This window comes from Glycine max, chromosome 14 (assembly GCF_000004515.6).
Source record: "Glycine max cultivar Williams 82 chromosome 14, Glycine_max_v4.0, whole genome shotgun sequence".
Classification (NCBI taxonomy): Eukaryota; Viridiplantae; Streptophyta; class Magnoliopsida; order Fabales; family Fabaceae; genus Glycine; species Glycine max.
In genome coordinates this window covers 261,521-283,368 of record NC_038250.2, presented here as the reverse complement: position 1 = coordinate 283,368, position 21,848 = coordinate 261,521, and the positions used below count along the sequence as shown (strand labels likewise).

The window sequence follows — 21,848 nt, the reverse complement described above, 5'->3', positions numbered from 1 at the left end:
ACACGTGGCATGTGACACATGAGAACAATCTAAGTGTGTAGTACTCTTAGATCCGGTTAGATTTTAAGAAATTAGGTTTCTAGTTCAAATTTATACAACCGAAAATAGACTTTCAACTTTTCTTATTATACGAGAAATGTGAGATAAATAATGTGATAAAAAATTTTTGGAGGAAAAGAGTTGTAAAAGATATTGTAGAAAAAAGAAATACAAATATTATAACTCTCAAATTGCCTTCTTTTTTTTAAATTTCAATTTAAAGGCTATCTTTCAAAAAAATAGTTAAGAAGTTAGTTGAAAACTAATCACAGTCAATTTGCTGGTCATTTTCATCTTGCTGATGCAATAGTCAATTTTCAAAGAATAATTGGAAGTTTTGTGCGGAAAAACTAATTAAGGACCCTATTAGTGTTGATTGAATTATTAAATATATGCCCGAAGTAATTGAAATAATATTTAACATATTTAACTAAGGTCCTCAGCGAATAGCTTATAATAATCCGTGCTGATATGAGATAGTGATGAGTTAGCAGAGTGCATAGAAGTTACTAGAGGAAAATGACCAACAGAGAGATAGATAAAAGGATTTGGTTGAAGAAAGGAAAATAGGCAGCTGATTGAAAGGGTATTATATATATAAATTCATGCAACAAATGCATGTCTTTTTCAAATGAATTGTATCACGTGAATGAAAGAAATTAGAGGGAGCACGTAGTATAAGAGATGCATAATGCAATAAGAGTGGTTACACAGAGAAAGTAAAACCAACTCAAGTCGACCAAGTGACCAAATTTCCAATTTGGGTAATTTTGTACTTTAGAAGAGCAAACAATCGTAGCTGTCAACTTATAGCAGGCACATGAAAATACAGATTGAGTTAGTAATTGCATTGATTGATGCTGAATGCCGCGGGTACGCAACTGATAAGAGCTATAGCTTGCTATAACCATAATGAATAGTTTTGGGCATGTGTAACTCATTTCCCACATTCCCAAAGAGATTTTTCAAGTTTAACTTCCTAGCTATGTTTGTATATAACACCCTTCAAATCTGTGTCTCTTCCCGTAATCAACTCCCTGTGTTTTTTAACTGAGTTCTCCAATATTTTCAAATTAATTTGCAGGATTTGAAAATTGCCATATCTTTGTTACCCATTACAAAATAGTTCCATTTTTCATTTTTCAAATTAATGCATGAAGAGAAACTGCTATCTGGATCTTCGTCTTCAGTCTTCGTCACCTTCCCATCGTTCAATGCAAGCAATCTGGACTCTTTCTTTTCAATATTTGCCTTATGACTCCCTTCATTTGTATATCTCAGGAATTAAGCAAGTGGAATTCTTCTTACGTTATTTGCTAATTCTCCCTCCTTTTCTGCAAGATTTTTTGCAGGAATGGAACGTTGAACATACACAATAACCTTGTAGCTATTCTTCATAATGGACGCCAATGCATTTTTGACACAACAGAACTTCAGGTATATACGTTATAGTATCTTCCAATCTTCTATCTTTCCATTTTAACTCCTTTTTAAACCATTTTTTTTTATTGCATTCCAAGAAGTGCAGACTCGGTGAATGTTTCCTTTAACTTATTTTAAATGAATAATTTGCTTATTCTTATTCTTATTAAAAACTGAGTAATTATTTATTCAATTTTAAGCGTTACCAAACAAGACTGTACTTGATAGCATAATAAAACTTTGCATTATTCTCTTCATGCAATTTTATTTATCTTTTAAAAGGTTATTTTATAAGATCTAATAAAATTATTAAATAAATTTGATTATAAGTAAAAAAAATGTTTATTTCACTATATTGTTTTATTGAAATAATTAAAATAATATATCTTCTATCATTTATTACTAAAAAAGTAATTTTTTAAAAATAAATAATTTATAATTAAGCAACGGATGAATTAGTTAATGAATGGAATTTTTTTAAGCAATTCATAAAACTGAAAGAAGGATTAATAAATATAATGCCTTTTTCTCGGTAAAAAAATATAAATTTTTTAATTGTAATCTTGTATCCCTTGAACATTAGTTAAGAATTAAAAATAATTTATTATTTTTTATTAAATTGTCCTAATTAAACAATAAGTTTATTTAACTGAGTTGTCCTTTCTTGAAATACTTTTATTTCCCCTTATTGATACCGGTAAATTTAGAAAAAAAATAATACGTCAATTTTGAAGGTATGAAAGAATTTCTTGAAACATTAAATAGATGAAATAAAAGAAGGGATTATGCCTTATCTTTTTCTCCAAAACTGGAAATCAGCATTTAGCTCACAAAATGGGAGAAGCAAGCTTGTGAGTTTAAAAGAAATTAATAAGATAAAATAATTACAGAATTTTGATTTTGATGGAAGGAAATAATTATTAAAATTGGATGGAATCAAATTAGATGAACGTTTGTAGAACGGAATGACTAATAGAAAATAGACTATGCTAATATAAAATACAATCATTTAATTATAATTTATGATGCAAGATAAATTTATTGACTTTTATAAAATTATCTATAGCTAAAAAATCATATCAATGGTGATGATTTTTTGTGATTGGATGATCATACATCACCTTTAAACTCAGGATTGAATACTATAAAAATATATATGCAGGCAAGAATGATAATATGGTTAGCAAGTAAAGAAATGGAGGAAAACACTACAGGCTTGCATTCTGAAGCCCTATTGATACATGTCTCGCGAGGCCTTTCCATAAAGAAATCACTTGAGAATTTCCTCCAGAGGAGAAGAAAGAAAAGGTCTCTTGTAACCCAAAATGACATGACAAAAATATGAATTAATTAAATCCTCGTTCCCTTCTGGGGGCAGGAAAAGTCTAGATCTGCTGGTCAGAGTGGTCTGCTACATTTCTTGAATGAAGAAGGGCTGATCGCCAACCCACCATCACCACAGCTTTGTTAATTGTTACTGAAACATATATAATAATTCACATTTGAGTGCTTTGTTAATTCATGATGTGCATTTTAGTGTCTCATTTGTTGGTTATTGTGTATTTCTAATTCATTCCACTGCAAAAGTAAACTCCAGCCCAATACACAGGAATGAGTGGATTAGTAGTTGTTATATTTCTTTTAGTGGCATAATATGGATTTGCAAATGCTGAAGACTTTAATGAATCGGTTATAATATATGTATTTGTTATGAGTTATGACATGAATGTAATGAGTGTATATATGTACGCACATGATAGATGATAGATGATATATATATATATATATGAAAATTAATGTAACATATATAATTCTGTTGACTTGAGGAGTCAAAAAAATTAATTATTTTAGTTCCGTTTCATTTATATCTGAATTTACATATTAAATTTGAATTGAGTTGTGATGAAAGTGGAAGAAATTTTCTCTCATTTTAAACATTTACCATCCTCACTTTTGCCTCAAAAGTTCCATAGAAATCATGTTTCAATTTGTATGCTTGATAAACAAATAATAAATAAATATATAAAAAATGAGGTTATAAGTTATAACTGTAAATGAATATTTAAAATAAAATAAATTGTATACATAACCACACCGCAGACTCTCCTCACTTTTTGCATCTCTCTCTCAATCTGTAGTATTTTTTAATACATGAATCCAAGGTTTTAAAAAAGGTCTGCAACCACAATTTCAGAATTAATTATGTCTAAGATGTCCAAGAACGTATGTAATTAAAACTTAAATACTACTACTACTTAAATATATCCCTCTATTTTAAATGTATAATGAAATATAAACAATTACTTAAGATGACTGAAGAAATAAGCATGAGACAGAGCGCAAGAACAAAACCATGTACACAAGAGCAACCAAGTATAGCAAATTTAAAATTTTGTAATAAATTACCAAAGAAACATACTAGCACAAACTGCAATTTCTTACGGGATCCGACAGGCAAAGAGATTTAAGAATGATCACTGATAAAAATACACTTGAAAAGAGAAAATTATTATAATAACTCATAAAAATATGCGTAGATTCTAGTGAGTTAACTAGACATGGCGATCACAGAGCCTAAAGACAAGGTGGAGTGTCGATTATTCTTCTGATTTTTACAATGCCTTAACATAGAGAAATAATTTTTTGGGTGAGGGTCTTCAGAAAGACCTGCATGGAGTAATAATTCATGTAGTTGCTGTAGAGCTTGCCTTCTTGAGATCTTGGAGGAAGGTTTTCAACATGAGAGCCCCCGTCTTATTATTGGTACCCATGATTCTTTGATTCAATATCCTTAACCGGGTATCCATTTCCTTATCTTGTATGACCCTTACAAGTCCTTCTTCAACATCCTTTGGTTCAAGGCCATTGAGTTTTAAACCTACCCTCCAAACCTGAACAACATAGGCACAGTTGACAGACTGGTCCCCTGCCACCGGGTAGCAAAGCAATTTCTTTTGGAACTGTAAAGCCTCCAATATGGAATTCCAGCCGCAGTGTGTGATATAACAAGCCACAGAGTTATGCTGCAAAATCTGATTCTGTGGTGCCCAAGAAACCATCATGCCTCTGCCTTGCTTCACAACCCTTTCCATAAACCCAAGTGGTAAGCCATGACGCCAAGTGGACCTCAATACCCAAATGAAAGGCCTCCCTGAAGCCTCGAGTGCCAGTGCTAAATTTTTCAACTTTGCTTCCCCAATGGGACTCACCCAACTTCCGAATGAGATGTATACAACTGACTTGGCCTTCTGCTTTTCTAGCCACTTCAAGCAGCTCATATCTTCTTCCCAAAAGCTCACACTTTTTCTCAACTCATCATTCCTACAATTACAAATAGGGCCTATTGGCAACACTCGTCGACAAGCTGTAAACTTCTTGTTGTTTGCCAATTCCAGTTTGCTTTCATCGGGAAAGGAATTCACCAGGAGCCATTTCAGAGCACTTGATCTCTCCAAAGTTCTTTTCCAAAATTTAAATCTTGCTTTCCTTGCAGCGTCTGTTCCCACAAGCCATGGCAGATCCTCAGTTGAAATCACCGGCAGCTCAGGTTCAAGGCTAAATTTTCCCTCGTGTTGTGGAAGTCCTGCCAACACAGGGCAACAACATCATCAGCTATTGCTGTGTATAAACATAGATAATCTAATTTCATAAATCATAAATTCTTTACATTACTCTATGTACTGTAGTCCTTATTAATTAATTAGCTAAACAAATAGGCACTTTAAATTAACATTAGATTTGACTACATACAAATTCTCTAGTATCTGACATTATTTCGTATGCTGTTGATGTCATTAATATCAACACGCGCGCGTCAGTTGAACTTTAGGAACTTCTTATCATAAATAATTGGAAAAAATGTCGAGTGTAAATCACGTTTTGGACGGAAAGGAAGTGGTGGATAAAAGAGATAAAAAGAAGTACAAAAATTATATATATAATAATAACTGCTCATGGTGTTGGTTCATTTATTATAATTAAGGTTTCATTATATAATAAAGATTTATATTAAACATCACTGCAGATTACTAAAGTGTAGTAAAACTGTAATTCAGATTACAGATCAAAACTAGTTTTAACATCTATAAGACATTGCATGTGAATTTTATCCTAACAAAAAATGACGGAGAAAAGAAAATGAAGAAAAAAAAAAAAAAAAAGAGGTTAGCATAGTAGTAGTTATAAAATACTTTAAAGTTTGCAGTTTCACTGTAACCAAAGAAGATAGCTATCAGCATTGATTATGGGTTGCCCATCTCCATAAAGGCATTCATATAGTATGTCAGATGGGTTATTACTACACTAAACTAAAGTACTAACAGTCAAATCGGTGAAATTATTATGGCAATAAATGTACGGCTGACATAGGCTAAAGTGCTGAAGACAAATATTTGTTTGTTTTTCCCAAAGAATAATCATCATTAGTGCACGAGTAGTATGTATTTGAAAGAAAAATGCTGACAAGTATTCTAATAAACTAGTTAACAAATTAAAAGTAAAAATTTAGTTATTGAGAGGCATAAAATTAGATTTTTTACACACTAAAAATTGTCAATAATTCTGGTTATAAAGATCCTTCAAAAGAAAGCCAGTAATACAGGACGAAATTATTAGTAAAAAATAAAAGTGAGATTTGATGAATAAGAAGACAAGAGTGTTAAAAAAAAAGAATATATTTATTTATAGACAAGCATGGGGAGGAGAAAAAGAGAGAAAGTGGAACCAGAGTTTGAAATGAGGCGAGTTTGGAGAAAGTGAGGTATGGCAGAAATGAAGAGGTATGTGGCGAACATGGCGGGCCAAAAGCCAGCACAAGGGATGGCAAGCCTATCGGATACTTGTATGGCCCAAGATGCCAATAAGTCAACCACCAAGCAGGCCACGTGACCTCCCTCTGCGGCCAGGCTATGGAGCAGTGCTTCCAAGTGAGTTGTGATGCTGCTGTTCTCCATGGCCGATTCTATGGCGAAGAAATCTTCTGGTGGGTTGCTTCCTTCTTCTTCTTCATGATCTGGCAGAGCCACCCACTTTATCATCTCATTCTCATCATTTTTCTGAAGCTCTGCTATCTGCCTGTGAATAAATTTGGGGATCACAATCACAGCCTCGAACCCCTGCCTCACAAATTCCCAGCCTAGCTTTTGCATGGGACTAACGTGTCCCTGTGCCGGATACGGAACCATCACCATTATTTCCTTCTTCTTCATTTCCTTTTCTTACAACCACTCTCTGCCCCTTCCTTCTAAGCAACACCAAATATATACTCTGCACCAAATTCGCATGTGCCTCAATAATATTTCTTTTACATGCAACCATATAATAGCTAACTTTAATAATTCAAATAAATGACTAAGATTAAAATTATACTTATTCCCTCACTGTCTCCATCTGTATATACGTAAGTAACGCGTAAGCTGGTGGTTATGGAGTTGACGCGATGATACTCAAGTTAGTATGAATTTTACCAAACTAATTATATATATTAAATGTATTTACCACTTTTCCTGATACATTAACATTGCTAGTATTTGTACAAGTTAACTTGGGTTGGATTCTCTCTCGGATTAGAAATTCAAAGCCTCTTAAAGGTAAGAATCTTGAAATAACTTTTTTTTTTTTTTTGTATTGAAGTGTAATCTAATATATATTTACGAATTTTATCTTAAACACACGCATCTAAAATTTTAGGGTGAAATATTCTAAAGTGAGATGACTCAGTTGTGTAAATTAGACCATGTGTCCACTCCATAAGATATCCTTTCCCGCCACATAAATACGTATCATATATATTAAATAAAATTTATGCACTAGGATGTAACATTGATGCAATATGTGGTGGGCTCGAATTTAAAAATTAAAAGTATCAAAGCAAGTGTCATACTTTTTAATTGGGGGAGAGGGAGGAGGGCTTCGTTTGTCATATCTTCCGTTATTTTAAACACGAACATTTTAGTACGCCATGTTTAGTCACGGGCAAAAATATTCTCAAACATTAAATCCACTCTCCAAAAAATAATTAAATTCGTGGAAGTAATGCGCTGATATTTGTTCTCTTAGATACCAATGTAATTCATGTGCACAAAGAATTAGCTTCGTCCTTTTTCTTTATTTTTACAAAATACTCCTTAACGTGAATTATTCAAGCTTTAAATTTCTCACGTAATTAATCATAGATTCTTAGAGCATCTTTAATGCTAAAATTTATTAATTTTTTTTAAACTTTTTTTAAGTCTCATGTGTCACAAAATATAATTCGTTTTTCTTTTTTTCTCAAGTGATCGATTTTATTTTGAATTCTTGAGACATATATATTTTGTGGATCTCAAACTTTACTTAAATATATTTTATGGACGGGCCATAAAGAGAGATATTAAAAAGTTATATTTTTTCAAACACATAATTCTTAAGAATTCTTCTCTTATAATCCAACTTTTATGAATAACTTGAAAATGTGTCTAATAGTAGATATAATTAAGAGGAATTCTTAAACTGAAGAATTGGTGTTAAAAATATTTTTACAACTATTAAATAATATCACGATGGATTGTGTGCGTAAATTAAACAATTAGCAAACATTTGCCTCCAATTAGTATGCATCGCGCTGATTGGTGGCGTCTATAACGAGGAAACAACTAGATAACATCTGTTAGGCATCAATCCAATTTGCAACCATTAGAAATCTCTACTCTTCAATTTATAGTCTATACACGTCCGAGTAACAGTTGGCTTCTTTTATTTTTTCCAGGATATTTAAAAGACTGATGATATTATACACTAGTATTATCAATAAAAATAAATATAAATAAATGTTACAAATACACTCTCTATCATTATTATTTGTACACCTCTTTTTTTACTTGAAACATTTTATTGAAATAACAAAATTTTGTGGGTTCACATTGATAGTCTCTCTTCTGATTTATAATTTTCAATAAATTTTAATTAATTAAACAACATGTTTAAAAGAATATAATAAAAAATATATTCTTAACACTCCTAAAAAATATATTATATATGAGAAAATAAATTATATAGTACTAATGTAAGATAATTTTATATTATTAATTATTCAATCACAAATTATTATATATGAATGATTTTATTACATTTAAAATAATTAACATAAAAAATATACAAACAATAATTTTTTTTATTAGTTCACTATGCAAAACTATTTTATAGTAGATAATATTACCTATCATATTTACATTTATTTCCTTTTTCTTTCTCTAAATATCATCTACATCTAGTATTAGTTGTCTATAGATTATTTTCCTATTTAAAACTTTTCAGCTTAAAAAATTATTTTCAAAGAAATGGGTATGGTGAGTGTGTGTACATATACATGAGATCACATCTAATCTTTATAAATTTTTTACTTCGAATATGAATATCATAGAAAATATTTAACATAACTGTATGTTAATATTCAAAATCGAGATCATTAATTTGAAATAATTTATATTAGTTTATCCATGTGGTTGAGGGTAATCAAGTAATGTAAGTAACAATATATATATATATATATATATATATATATATATATATATCTTAGTTGCATTTTTTCTTTAACTATTAAATTATGTATAATTTTGGTTTTAACAAATATTTTTAGTTAATGAACTATATATTTTTATTTTAAATTTTCAAAATTTTAGTTTCTTGTTAATTTTTATTTAAAACACTCAAAATATTAGTTTTTTAATAAAAAATTTATAAATTGGATTGATACAATTGTTTTCTTCTCAAAACTTATCATCCAATATATCATTTTCACCTAAAATGAAAAAAAAAATTAAAGTTAAAAATTAAAGTTTTCTTTCATTAAATCTTGATCTCACATCTAATATTTAAAAAAAAAAGTAATTCAAGCTTTTACTAATTTTTTTTATATAATCTTTTAAAATTATTTTATATTCCAATTTGTAGTAAATCTCTAAATATTCAGATATAGAATAATAATTTGAGAGTTTGAAGTTTTTTTAACTATATTATTAGTACAAATTATTTACTAGTTTTGTTGATAATGGATTTCTGTTGGAAAATTGACTAATTACCTTTAACGGGATTCTTCTCTACTAACCATATTTTTTACATCCACAAAACTTGAATTCAAAAATTTTTCTTAAGAAAATCGAGAATTCAGTATTATTCGGACTAACAACTTTTAATTGAGAGTTTGAAGTTAAAAATAAATTAAAGTAAGAGCCAAATTTAATTAATTTTAAAATATAAAGACTTAATTAGTTCAAAAAATTGAGGAAATACATAATTCAAATTAAAGGGTTTAAAAGTATAAGTCTAAATAAATAGTTTTTGAATGGTTACATACTTGCATGTACTACTGGAGGGTTCGAGAGATCCATGTGTATATATTTCTCTGGAGTTCTCCTGGACCCGAATTCACCACTAGGTTCAAGCACAGTTGGACCTGGGTCTGGCATTTGATTAAATGTGGATTGACCTTATTTCAAGAATCCAACTTTTAAATGAAAAGATCAGATATTCCATCGTTGAGTGGAAATAGAATTTAGCTCTTATCACATTATCGTAACCAGGTCGAATATTTCCCCGTTGAATTTAGTCTTAAGCTAACTTTGTGTAACATCAAGCTCGACAGCACTATTTTTCTCTCTTTTATTGGTAACCCATCCCTCAACATAGTCCAGATTGGATCAAGTCCAGTCACTAGTTTGGCAACAAATATACCACGTAACGTAAAGATAGTGCGTATGCGCCCATGTGCGCCTTCAAATAAAGGCAATAGCGACATCATAGTGGAAATTTGCTGGTTGGTATCTTGAGAAAGAAATTAAGACCCAATGCCACTCTCCCATTTTAGAATTGCCAAATCACCCGTGCACGTCTTTATTATGCAATCACCCTCCCCCTGTTCCTTTTGCGTCCGCGTTCCAAAAATATGTACTTGTATATATATATATATATATATATGCTTCCTAAATTAATTAATCTAAGCTCCTTTGTTTATTTTTGGCATTAATCATAAAAAAACAATTGACGTGGTGAACTTTTTTGGGTACATGGAATTGAAGCAAAGAAGAAAAATCACAAAACTATCGTGTCTTTATTGTTAATTTTAAAATTTTAAAACAGATCATTTTCAGTTTTTGTACCAATTCCATTTTGATTCAAGTCAGTCTGAACTGTGAAGACTAGCTAGGCATCTTGGTTTACTATCCTCAACTAACATGGTTGCCACCCACTGTTACAATAACATGCAAAAATGATACCACCCACATTTCTAGCTGAAGACTCTCCTCGTTCAAAACTATCTCATCCGTACTGGGACAGAATTATTGCTGAGACGTGTTGATTCAATATCTCCATCGTTTCAGGAATCTATCCATGATCTTTCGTATTAATTACAGAGTAATTATAAATGATTACAAGCAATAGTCAAAACTTAAAATTTAACAATAACGTCATTGCAATGAACTTCTATCATACCTAAAAATTGATACTACTGATAAGTATCTACTGATGCCTATAAATAATAGGAGTTGACCCCGTATGTAGATATACATTAATATTTCTCTCCATTGCTATTACTATTACTTTGTTAAAGTTTCTGCTCCATTGAACACTAAGGTGTTTCCTAAAATTGGATATATAGGTTTAACCCACGGCATGCGTAGGTCTTGGTGCTGTTAAGAGTAACCCATATAATTAATACAAGTCGTCTATACAGATTTAGTACTTGTTTATTCCATTGTAGGTTTGCGTGCCAACTTATTTAACACCTTCACCAAAAAAATAAAAAACTTATTTAACTCACATAACATATATTCCTATTAAAAAAATAGACTAATTAATTGTAAGATTTATATTTTATATTTGATTGTTCTTTAGTTCAAATTTGAGACCATTTAATGTTTGTTAATTGTAATTATATTTTATTTGTTTGTTTCTTAAATAGGTTATTATTTAGCTTCTTTTAAAAAAATCACAGAGTAAATAGTCACTTTTATCCTTCAATGTGTAATTCGCTGACAGATGTGTCCCTGAAAGATGAAAATATAAAATTTGTTTCATGAAAGTGTAAAAAGTACGATAGATATGTTCTGCCGTTAACTTTTGTCTGTCACCGTTACATTAATAAAATAGCTTACGTAGCACGAAGGGACAAATTTGTCACCTAAATGATTGTCAATTGAATTGTCAGCATAGAGACATATTTATCATAATATTTTATTTTTTTACTTTTTGTCTTCTCATTCCTTTGGCAAATACATCCCTCAAAGATGAAAATTTAAAATTTAGTCCTTGAAAATATAAAAAGATATATCCGGACGTTAATAATAGATTGTGACTTATTATTATTATTATTATGTGTTTATAATTTACTACTCTTATTCGTTTAGTACTTATGCAATATATTTTTTAAATTTCTTTTTAATATATATATATTTATTATTTTGATTTCCTTGTCAAACCTTAATTTTTACTGTTAAAAAAACCTTATCTTATATCTTATAATTTTATCAAATTTCTACTAAATTTTCCACTTTTAATCTTTAAAATTATTCCATATCACAATTTCAACTTTAGTGTCCTCATATTTAGATTCAATATAATATCTCGAGAGTTTTGAGTATAAAAAACACAGCCGGCCGCATGATCAAATTTATTTATTTTTTATTTTAAAAAAAGAATTTAATCAACTATTTTTTGCAAAAAAAAATCTTACAAAATTTAAACTAGATGAAAGAATCACTTGGATAAACCTTATGTGCTTCCATTCAAGACAACATTTATTATACATAATATGAATGAATTGAAAACAATTATTAACAAATAAAAAACCCAAATAAATTTAAATAAAAAAATACAATAATGTTCAAACTAATACAGAGGTTAACTTTAAAACAAAACAAAAAAAATTAATACAGAAGTTTATTCTTTACCTTTGAGACGTATAATTGTATCTCTCACTGATTTAGGAACAGCACTGACCTTGCATTCCATTTAACATACTCTGCAGAGTATGTAATAAACATTAATAATTAATTGAAGAAACAAAAAATTTCAAGAAATAAAAGACTTTCATTTTTTTAAATGGTAACTCAATTTTTTTATATCATAAAACTAAAGAATTTTATTTTGGAAAATAAGTAGTTGTATTGATTAATTAAAAAACTAATTAACAATTTGATAGACGGATAAATAGATAGATAATCAAAGTATAAGAGTTCAAGTCTTAAGGTGTATTTTAGTGTTTTTTAATCCCTTTTTCTATAGCTTCTTTCCTATATAATTCATTATTAAGGATATATTTGTTGCACTTCTTATACTTTCGGGGACTGAATTTTGCATTTTCATCTTTCAGGGACGGATTTGTCAGCGGAGTGGGAAGACGAAAAGTAAAAAAAAAATATTATGACAAATATGTCCCTATGCTAACAATTCACGTTAACAATTTTTTCAATGACGAATTTGTCCCTCCGTGCCACGTAGACTATTTTATTATCGGTAACGGACAGAAGTAAACAGCAGGATATATTTTTCACACTTTTTACACTTTCAGAGACTAAATTTTATATTTTTATCTTTCAGGGATGCAATTTTCAACGAATTACACATTAAGGGACAAAAGTGGCTAATAGGTTATTATTTAGCTTCTTTTTTAAAAAAGTTTTCACGTTTTTATTTAGGTCCATACGTTAGCCCACGGTTCCCACCAACCCACAAACCAATAGCAAGTTGGTACAAACTAACCGTTATGTTGACTCATGTATCACGAGTCAGCTTGACTCAACCTATTTGTTTGCAAATCTACGTGAACGTGAACTAGCTGTCTTGTGTACTTAGTTCTAGTGTTTCCCATAAAAACATTATAAGTGATTTTAACACCCAAAATACATCTACGACCTAGTGAGATATATATATATATATATGAATGATAGGTGATATGTGATAATAAGAACAAAGTTTCTGGTATTTAAATATTAGAAAAAGGAAGGAATGTTGTCGCTCACATTGTCTGGTTCAAGATCAAAATAAAGCGCTGGTTTAAAAATCGTGCATGCTGCCTACTGCTATGGCCAATGAGCACGGGCCGGTACTTTTTATTCAGGATTTTACCAATCATGGAAAAATAAACAGAATTATGTAGATTATGAATTTATGCAGGCATCACATAATATCATGAACACCATGGCCTTGACCAGTGAAGAGTTAGAATAACCTCAATAAACACCTGGTTGACAGTAAGTAACCCAGTAGGCATCAACCAATCAATTTCATTAACAATGGAAAAATTACCGGTATTCCTTCCCAATTTAGAGTGCATAAGCACAGTTTTCAAGTTAACCGATTCCTATAAGATGGTGAAATAAAATGCATGTGCCATCTACTCCACCACTTTTGTATTTCTCTGACACATTTTATACTCATTCAAACGTTAGTTTTGCTTCCCAGCTCAACCTTTATACAGAACTTGACACCCTCAAATTAGCCCACTGCATAAAACTATGATCCTCTCGCTCCTCTTTGCCTCTTCTCTTCCAATGCAGCTGCCTCATTTAACATATCAGCCGCATCCTTGTGCATGTCCAGTTTTGCAAGAGCAACTGATTGCATGTAGAAAGCCGTGGGCCAGTCTGGATAAACGCACTGTGCTTGCATTGCATCTCGTAGCGCAGGATCTGGTTGATCACATAACAGATAGCATAGACTGCGCCTTGCAAACACAGTTGGGGAGACCATTGTTCCAACATCAATAAACTGCATGAATAACAATGCAGAAGCATCTCAAAATAATTGGCGTGCACATAGCAAAGCTACAATAGTTTACAATGTCAAACAAGTGCAGAATTGCACCTGGGAATAGTTATCAATGGCTGTCCTAAAGTCCTTGTCACGGAATGCATGGTCTCCGCGCTTCCTTGCTTCCAGCATATCTCTCATCTGTTGAGTCCACTCTTGAAAAGACAACTGAACCAATCCAAATTCAAACCTTATGGCACATCATCCAATTAAAAATAGTAAATTTAAAACCAATGCACCCATCAGTTACCTCATTAGTTCCTTCATCGTCTCTGTAGTGTGTCGCAACCAAGATCTGATGTATTGCAGTTAGGTCCATTCTTGAACAAGCCTCACCCATTGCTGAAAGAGGACGTTGTGGGGTTGATGGAGCTTCCTCATGCTTTGGAATTCCAAGCATGATATGAGAACGAACCTGAAGCACATAATAATAGTCAACTAGAATTGTTGCTGCTTTAATCCCATTTATATGTCTAAATTGCCATTTAACAAGGATATATTTCCATATCAAGTGACAGAAGATGTTGGCATTGCTATAGCTCAATATATACCTTTAATCCCTTCTCTAGTTTTCTACACTGAGAAATACATGATAAGACAAGGAAGACAATAAAAATACTTGCATGCATGACGAATTGAAAAAAGTATACAAAAAGCATGGAAGAACTTTCTTTAGTCACGTTCAGCCTTGCATAGAACTAGTTTGTCTTGTGCACTATTTTTATCATACTGCTTAAAAGATTCTTCTAAGATATGCATGAATGCGTAGTTAAAATTTATAGATAGATAACTAAATTTTATCCGATGGCTATATGAAGTTCAAAACCTTCAACGTACATGCATGAAAATCATATCATATAGCTTAAGATTTTTCAAACTGCAAGTAAATGCAAACTTAAAAGTAACACCGGGCTCAGCCCTAAAGTCATTCAACCAGGTGTATGACCAAAAGCTCAAAATTTGAAATCATGCGAGTCTAACAATTGGGTCATCCTTATCCAACTGAATGTCTTTATATAATACATAAATGCAATAAAATAAAAAGTCTCTACATAAATAGTTTTATATTCACAAATTACAATGCTTCATGGAGAGCAAGCCTTGAAAAACTGTAACATTGTTGTCTTCCTTTGAAGTCACATTCAAGTCCAAGAAACAACCTCTCTCCACGAACGGGTAAGGCTGCCTGACACATCTACCCTCCCTAAACTCCATTAGGTTGGAGCCTTGTGTACTAGATTGTCCTATATTTAAAATGCTTGAAAAATATGAATTAAAATTTGTTTATTGTTGGAAAACAGCCTTAATTAATTAAAATTTGTTTATTGTTGGAAAACCGCCTTAATTGCAATTACCCTTAACTTGCCTTAATTGCAGCCTCTTTGGAGTTTCCTTAATTGTAGATGTGATGGGTGTGTTTAGTCCCACATCACCTAGAAATATAGCTTCTAAATAGAGGATATAAAGTTTGAGCAATACTCACCTTACAAGGTGATTTTGTGGGGTGGAATTAGACCCAAATTCTAATCAGATATCAAAGTCTAACCTAGATTTGTTATTGGGTCACCCATATTTCTCTGCTCTAGATGTTATCCCTAGTCGTGAGGGAGTGTTCTTATTCTAAGATGTTAATAATTTATCTAAATTTTAAGATGGTATTAAAACATGTCCTAGATCCGTTATTAGGCCATTTTTGTTTGTCTATGCTCTAGATTTCTATTCCCATTCCCAGGGGTGAGGGGGTGTGGTCATTGGATCATGGGCGCAAGGAGTTAAGATCTCACATCGATTGGAGATAAGGTCAATGTAGTCCTTACAAAGCCTGAACAGTCCTCAACTTACAAGATGATTTTTTTATAAGTCAATTTTGTAGGGTTGAGTTAATCTCTAAGCCTAAATTCTAAAATGGTAGTAGAGTCTATCCTAGATTCATTGTTGAGCCACTTGCATTACCACAATCCAGGCCATAGCCCTATCAAGTGTGCTGGAAATCTACCTTGTGGTCAACCCTAGCCCACCTTAATTGAAGCCTCAAGGAGGGGGTTGTTTCACCTTATCCGCTAGAGATGTGGCTTAAATAGAGCATATAAATCTTGAGCAATCCTCACTTTACAAGTCAATTTTGTGAAGTTAAATTAAGCCATAAGCCCAAATTCTAATATGGTATCAAAGTCTATCCTAGATCATTATTAGGTCACCTGTATTTGTCTATGCTCTAGATGTCTATTCCTATGCAGAGGGGGTTGCTATTAGGTCACCCAATCCTAGGCATGAGGTGTGTTAAGATCTCACATCAACTAGAAATATGGCCAATGTTATCCTTATAAGGCTTGGACAATCCTCAACTTACAAGCTGGTTTTTTTAATGTCGGTTTTGTGGGGTTAAGTTAGGCCCTAAATCCCAAGAACTAACTATAGATAAAAAGTCTTGACTAAGCTCTTTATTAAGTAGATGTATGAAAAGAACAAACTCTAACTACAATAAGTAGCTTTTGTGGTCCCAAGGTTCTTAACACCACACTCTAGGTCCAAAGCTCTAGGCGTGAAAGGGGTGTTGGAAAGTCACCTTAATTGTGGTCATCCTTAGCCCACCTTAATTTCAGCCACATTGGAGATTGCCTTAATTGTAGCCTCAAGGAGGTGTGTTTAGTCTCATATTGCTTAGAGATATGACTTAAATAAAGCTTATAAAGCTTGAGCAGTCTCACTTTACAGGCCGCTTTTGTGGGGTTGAGTTAGGCCCTAAGCCTAAATTTTAAGATGGTGTTAGAGCTAAACCTAAATCCATATTGGGTCATCCGTGTTTGTCTACATCCTAGATGCTTATTCCTAGACATGAAGGGCTGTTACTGGGTCATGGGCGCATTAAGATCCCTCATCAACTTGAGATATAACCAATGTAGTTCTTATAAGGCATGGATAATCGTCACCTTACAAACTGAATTTTTAAAGTCAGCTTTGTGGAATTGAGATAGACCCTAAGCCCAAATTCAATGATCCCAAAATCTATCCTAGATTCGTGGTTGGGCCTCTTACCATGTTCCAAGCCTATATAGCCTTGGGGGGGGGGGGGGGGGTAACTCTTGGGGAGTTGGCTAAACTATAGCCTCAAGGGAGTGTGTTTAGCCCAACATCACCTAGAGATACGACTTAAATAGAGCATATAAAGCTTGAGCAATTCTCACCTTACAAGTCAATTTGCGGGGTTGAGTTAGACTCAGTCCAACCCAAATTTTAATGTGATATCAAAACTTATCCTAGATCCGTTATTGAGCCACCCGTATTTGTCTATGCTCTAGAAGGTTATTCCTAGGCATGAGAGGGTATTGTTATTGGGTTGTACGGCAAAAGGTGTGTTAAAATCTAACATCAATTTGATTTTTTAAAGCTAATCTTATAGGGTAGAGTTGGGCTCTAAGCCCAAATTCCAAGATGGTAGCAAAGCCTATCCAAAATTCATTGTTGGGCCACCCAATTGCAACATTGTTGTCACTCCTATTTTATTTTTTTTTGCACTGCAAAAATCTGATAGTATATAAAACTTCAGTATTGTTGTCACTCCTATTAATGTGGCCTTTTTGGCCTGCCTTAATTGCAGCCTCAAGGAGGCGTGTTTAGTCACACATCGCTTAGAGATGCGACTTAACTAGAACTTCAAAAAGCAATCCTAACTTTACAAGCTGATTTTGTGGGGTTGAGTTAGGCCATAAATCTAAATTCTAATATGGAATCAAGGTCAATCCTACATCCGTTATTGGGTCACCCGTATTTGTCTATGCTCTAGATGTCTATTCCTAGGCATGAAGGTGTGTGTTAAGATCTCGCATCAACTAAATATATGACCAATGTAGTCTTTCTAAGGCTTTGGCAATCCTCAACTTAGAAGCCACTTTAATACCAATTTTGTGGGGGCTGAATTATGCCCTAAGCTCAAATTCTAAGAACTGGCTATAGATTTTAAAAATAAAATAAAATAAGTCTTGACTAAGCTCTTTGAGATAGATGTACACAAAGAACAGGTTCCTTGAAGTTCATATGCCTATATTTCTAGACAATATTACATCACGAAAATTACTAAAATTTCTTCTATCCTTTAAAAGTAATAAACTAACAGTAGTACATACAAGATTTATTTTGGGGTGAATGAATTCTATTAATGTAACTCTGAAACAAGGACCAAACCAGCAAAGATGACTAATTCTTTGCTAACTAGAATTCACAAGTCAGCTAGAACCATAAACTAATTACTTTGGCTGTTTGAGAACTTGACATATCAAACATCTTTTAACCTTACTTATGCAGAAAACCCTTATAATATTATATCATCTCAAGCAAGTGGAAAAGTTTATGGACTAAAAAAACCCTAGAGTCAAAATGAACTTTTACAAATAACCCAGGTTCAACTAAATTTTCTCCAAAGACAATTTAAAATGTTCCAGCCTAATATTTGAATTACCATGTTTTACGTAAGTTGAGGATGGTGAGCTAAGCGACCCCAACCATGTAGATTCCATTTTGAAATGAGTGACCAAAGAAACAAATATGAAATAAAAAGTCATAGAATTTGAATATTAGACATTAACATCCAACAAAAAAATTTGTTTAGGTGATAATGGAATATTTGATAGGGCTGTTGAAACAACAAAGTTCCAGTAAATAATATGTTCCATTATTAAGTTAGAGAAGGGGTCTGTACATCGGGTTTTGTATGCAACGGGGCAAGTGTTGTGACCAAATCCTTTGTATCAGGCCGCTCCCTTGGTTCATATTGCAAACATTTAGAGGCAAGATTAACAACTACCGTTGCCTCTTCTGTTGAAAACTTCCCCTCTAAATGTGAATCCATTAAGAGCATATTGTTTTTCCCCTGTATCATATCAAGTGCCTGCAAACAGAATCAGATAACTCCATATGGCACCAACCAAGAAGAAAGCTAATTGAACACGTGAGCATATGAAAAATGAATTGACGTTAAATTCAAATAAATAACTATATCATAGCATCTGCAACTTCCATTATTAAGTATTTAAGTATTTAATCAAAGAGAAAGATTTCCATAACTTAAGTTGTCATTCGTACAAGTTCATGTTTCATTTATTGAACAATAATGTAATATCATTTCACAACTTCAATGCAACAAAATAAATACATTCATAACAAGCACTTATAAACACAATAATAGTCAAGATGGAAAAACACTGAAAGTAAGAATTGCAAGTTAAGATTAAAATGGCTCGATTAAAAACATAGAGGAATTTACAGCTTTTAGTGATATGTGGAATCAAAAGATAAATAAATATGTGACAACAAAGGCAAGTTGATTGAGGGTAGGGGGGTTTCATTTGAAAATTTTAATGAATTATTTGTCCTGTGTTTAGGTGAAGAAAGGTGCAGATAAAGGATAGAAGGCAGTTACTTGACTGGGAGGGATGTGCTTGCCACTGAGGAGGTCTAGAAGAACGGTTCCAAAGCTGTAAATGACACTTTCAGGCGTGACCCTTCCTGGAAAAAAAAGAAATCTGATTGAGAGAATTATCGTTATACATAAAAAAGTAAAAGAAAATGTCGAGAAGGGAGTTGGTTACCATTTCTTAAATATTCAGGAGGTGTGTAAGCAAGATTGGTGCTATAACTCTTACCATCCCTGCTGTTCTTCATAAAACCAAAGCAAGAGAGACGGGGATCGCCTTCCTGGTCGAAGAGAACACGGTAAGCATTCAAGTCATGGTACAAGGGACGACCCTCAGAGCTGCAATAATGCAAAGCCTGGGCGATGTAAAGAGCGACTCGCAACCGCATAGCCCACTCAATAGTCTGAGTTTCCCCTGAATAAATGAAACAATGAATGAATGAATGAATGAAAAGATGAGATAAACAAGAGTAAAGATTAAAAAAAAAAAAAGAGAGAGAAGTTAAACATACAGTGGAAAAGATGCTTGGCAAGAGTATCATTAGGCATGTACTCGGCAACGAGAAGCCTCTCATCGCCGTCGCAGCAGAAACCGATCAAAATAGCGAGCCTTGGATGGCGCAACTTGCCGACGCCGGAAGCCTCTTCGACGAATTGCTTGGGATCAGGCCAAGCAGACTTGCTGAACTTCTTGACGGCAATCCAGCGGCTATGGTTCTGGAGGCGACCCTTGTAAACAAGGTTGGGTGCCTTCTCCCCACTCTCAGACACGATATAGTCAGAGCTGAAATTGTTGGTGGCCGCCTTCAGCTCAGCCAGCGAGAACTCAGAGAAGGAGAAATCAAAGCCCTCTTTCTCGGCCTCAGAGAGCCTCTGGTGGTCTTTTTCCTTTTCCTTTTCAGGGTGAGTCTCCCTCTCTCCCACTCTCAGCAACGTCGATGATTGGCAACAACCCATCCTTTCCCTCCTCTCTCTCTCTCTCTCTCTCTCCGATCTCCACTTTGTTTCTTGACCCCTAATTACTACTAATCACTCTTTACTTATTACATTAAATGAATTTCCAACTTCATCATCCTCAATATTACCTTTTTATCCATACTAGAACCCTATCTGCTTCCCTTCTTCACCAACCCAAATCAATGCTTCCCATTCTTGTTACTATTTTACCTTCTATTTTTTTTGTTACCTGGTTTTTCGACACATTACAAATATCTTCCAAAGCTAGCTAGCTCCACCAATAATACCTTGCCGACTAATATATCTCAACCCAGACACGTCAAGTCAGCATACACATCATATGTCTTCAATTTATGTCACTCCACTAATTTTACTTTTCTTTTTCTTTTCAATTTTACTCCTTTTATTTTTATTTTAAAAATTTTATGATTTTAATTTTTCCTTTTAAAATACAAACATTTTATTTTTATATTTTACAATTTTTTTTAATTTCAGTTAAATTTTTTATTTTATCTATAGTTTATTTCTTTTATTTTAATCCAGTTGAATCTTAAACCTAACATATTTATTTAAGTTATCATAAAAAAATAATTTCATTAATTGTAATGTAAAAAATAAAATATAAATAAAATTAAAGATGAGATCAAAATTACATTTTTTTAATATGAGAATAAAATTATAAATTTTTTAAAATATAATAATCAAATATTTTTATTTTGAAATGCAATCACGTATTTTTTTAAAAATAAAGAAATAAAATGTTTCTATTTTAAAAGAAATGATGAAAATGACAGATAGAACAGAATAAAAGAATCAAAATGACATTTAATCTTAATTTTTATCTAATAAATTTTATATATTAAAATTAAGTATAAATGTGATTCCTTACCTTTACACTTGCTTAAAGTTGAGAATCTGAAAGCAAGAAAGAATAATGTGATTGGAGGGAAGCTTCTGCGCAGATCCGTTTAATTAAGTTGCTCAATGGTGCATTTTAAGACTTGTCTCTCCCTTTCGTGAAATGTTATCTCCATTACCATTCATCACGTGCCGGGATGCATATTCTAATCAAGTCTAAGTTTTTCCTTTTCCTTTTTAAGGTGCCACAAACTTGCTGCTGCATAACGTCACCGCTAAACATAATTATTTATATAATTTTGCTTAATTTAATTTTTTTTCCTCTAATATATAGTTCGATTTCATCCTTTGTTTTTTTAAATTAGTTTAATTTAAT

At 32.4% G+C, this 21,848-nt stretch overlaps 2 protein-coding genes across 3 annotated transcripts; both read right to left on the bottom strand.

Annotated features, from left to right (window-relative positions):
* Window positions 1-3,837: 3,837 nt before the first annotated feature.
* LOC100810103 (UDP-glycosyltransferase 82A1) lies at window positions 3,838-6,760 on the bottom strand. Its single transcript, XM_003544870.5, has 2 exons — window positions 6,185-6,760; window positions 3,838-5,044 (listed from the first exon to the last, which is right to left on the bottom strand). The coding sequence occupies exons 1-2, from the start codon at window positions 6,666-6,668 to the stop codon at window positions 4,146-4,148; spliced, it is 1,383 nt and encodes a 460-aa protein (XP_003544918.1). The 5' UTR covers window positions 6,669-6,760; the 3' UTR covers window positions 3,838-4,145.
* A 6,941-nt stretch (window positions 6,761-13,701) lies between these two features.
* Window positions 13,702-20,935, bottom strand: LOC100781583 (serine/threonine-protein kinase BSK1). Of its 2 annotated transcripts, none has more exons than XM_003544816.5 (7): window positions 20,170-20,935; window positions 19,833-20,072; window positions 19,664-19,749; window positions 18,944-19,132; window positions 14,498-14,662; window positions 14,302-14,415; window positions 13,702-14,205 (listed from the first exon to the last, which is right to left on the bottom strand). In XM_003544816.5, the coding sequence occupies exons 1-7, from the start codon at window positions 20,612-20,614 to the stop codon at window positions 13,951-13,953; spliced, it is 1,494 nt and encodes a 497-aa protein (XP_003544864.1). In that variant the 5' UTR covers window positions 20,615-20,935; the 3' UTR covers window positions 13,702-13,950. The 2 variants fall into 2 exon arrangements, with proteins under 2 accessions (XP_003544864.1, XP_003544865.1); XM_003544817.5 differs by having other exon boundaries at window positions 19,887-20,072; window positions 20,170-20,889.
* Between the last annotated feature and the right edge of the window lie 913 nt (window positions 20,936-21,848).

Excerpts from the sequence above, each read along its gene's own strand:
- LOC100810103 (XM_003544870.5), bottom strand. The coding sequence starts at position 6,668 with ATGAAGAAGAAGGAAATAATGGTGATGGTTCCGTATCCGGCACAGGGA. Across the intron at positions 5,045-6,184 it reads TCGCCTCATTTCAAACTCTG|GACTTCCACAACACGAGGGA; the intron begins GTTCCACTTTCT and ends CTGTGTTGGCAG.
- LOC100781583 (XM_003544816.5), bottom strand. The coding sequence starts at position 20,614 with ATGGGTTGTTGCCAATCATCGACGTTGCTGAGAGTGGGAGAGAGGGAG. Across the intron at positions 19,133-19,663 it reads AGCACATCCCTCCCAGTCAA|GCACTTGATATGATACAGGG; the intron begins GTAACTGCCTTC and ends TTCTGTTTGCAG. Across the intron at positions 14,206-14,301 it reads CCATTGATAACTATTCCCAG|TTTATTGATGTTGGAACAAT; the intron begins GTGCAATTCTGC and ends TTATTCATGCAG.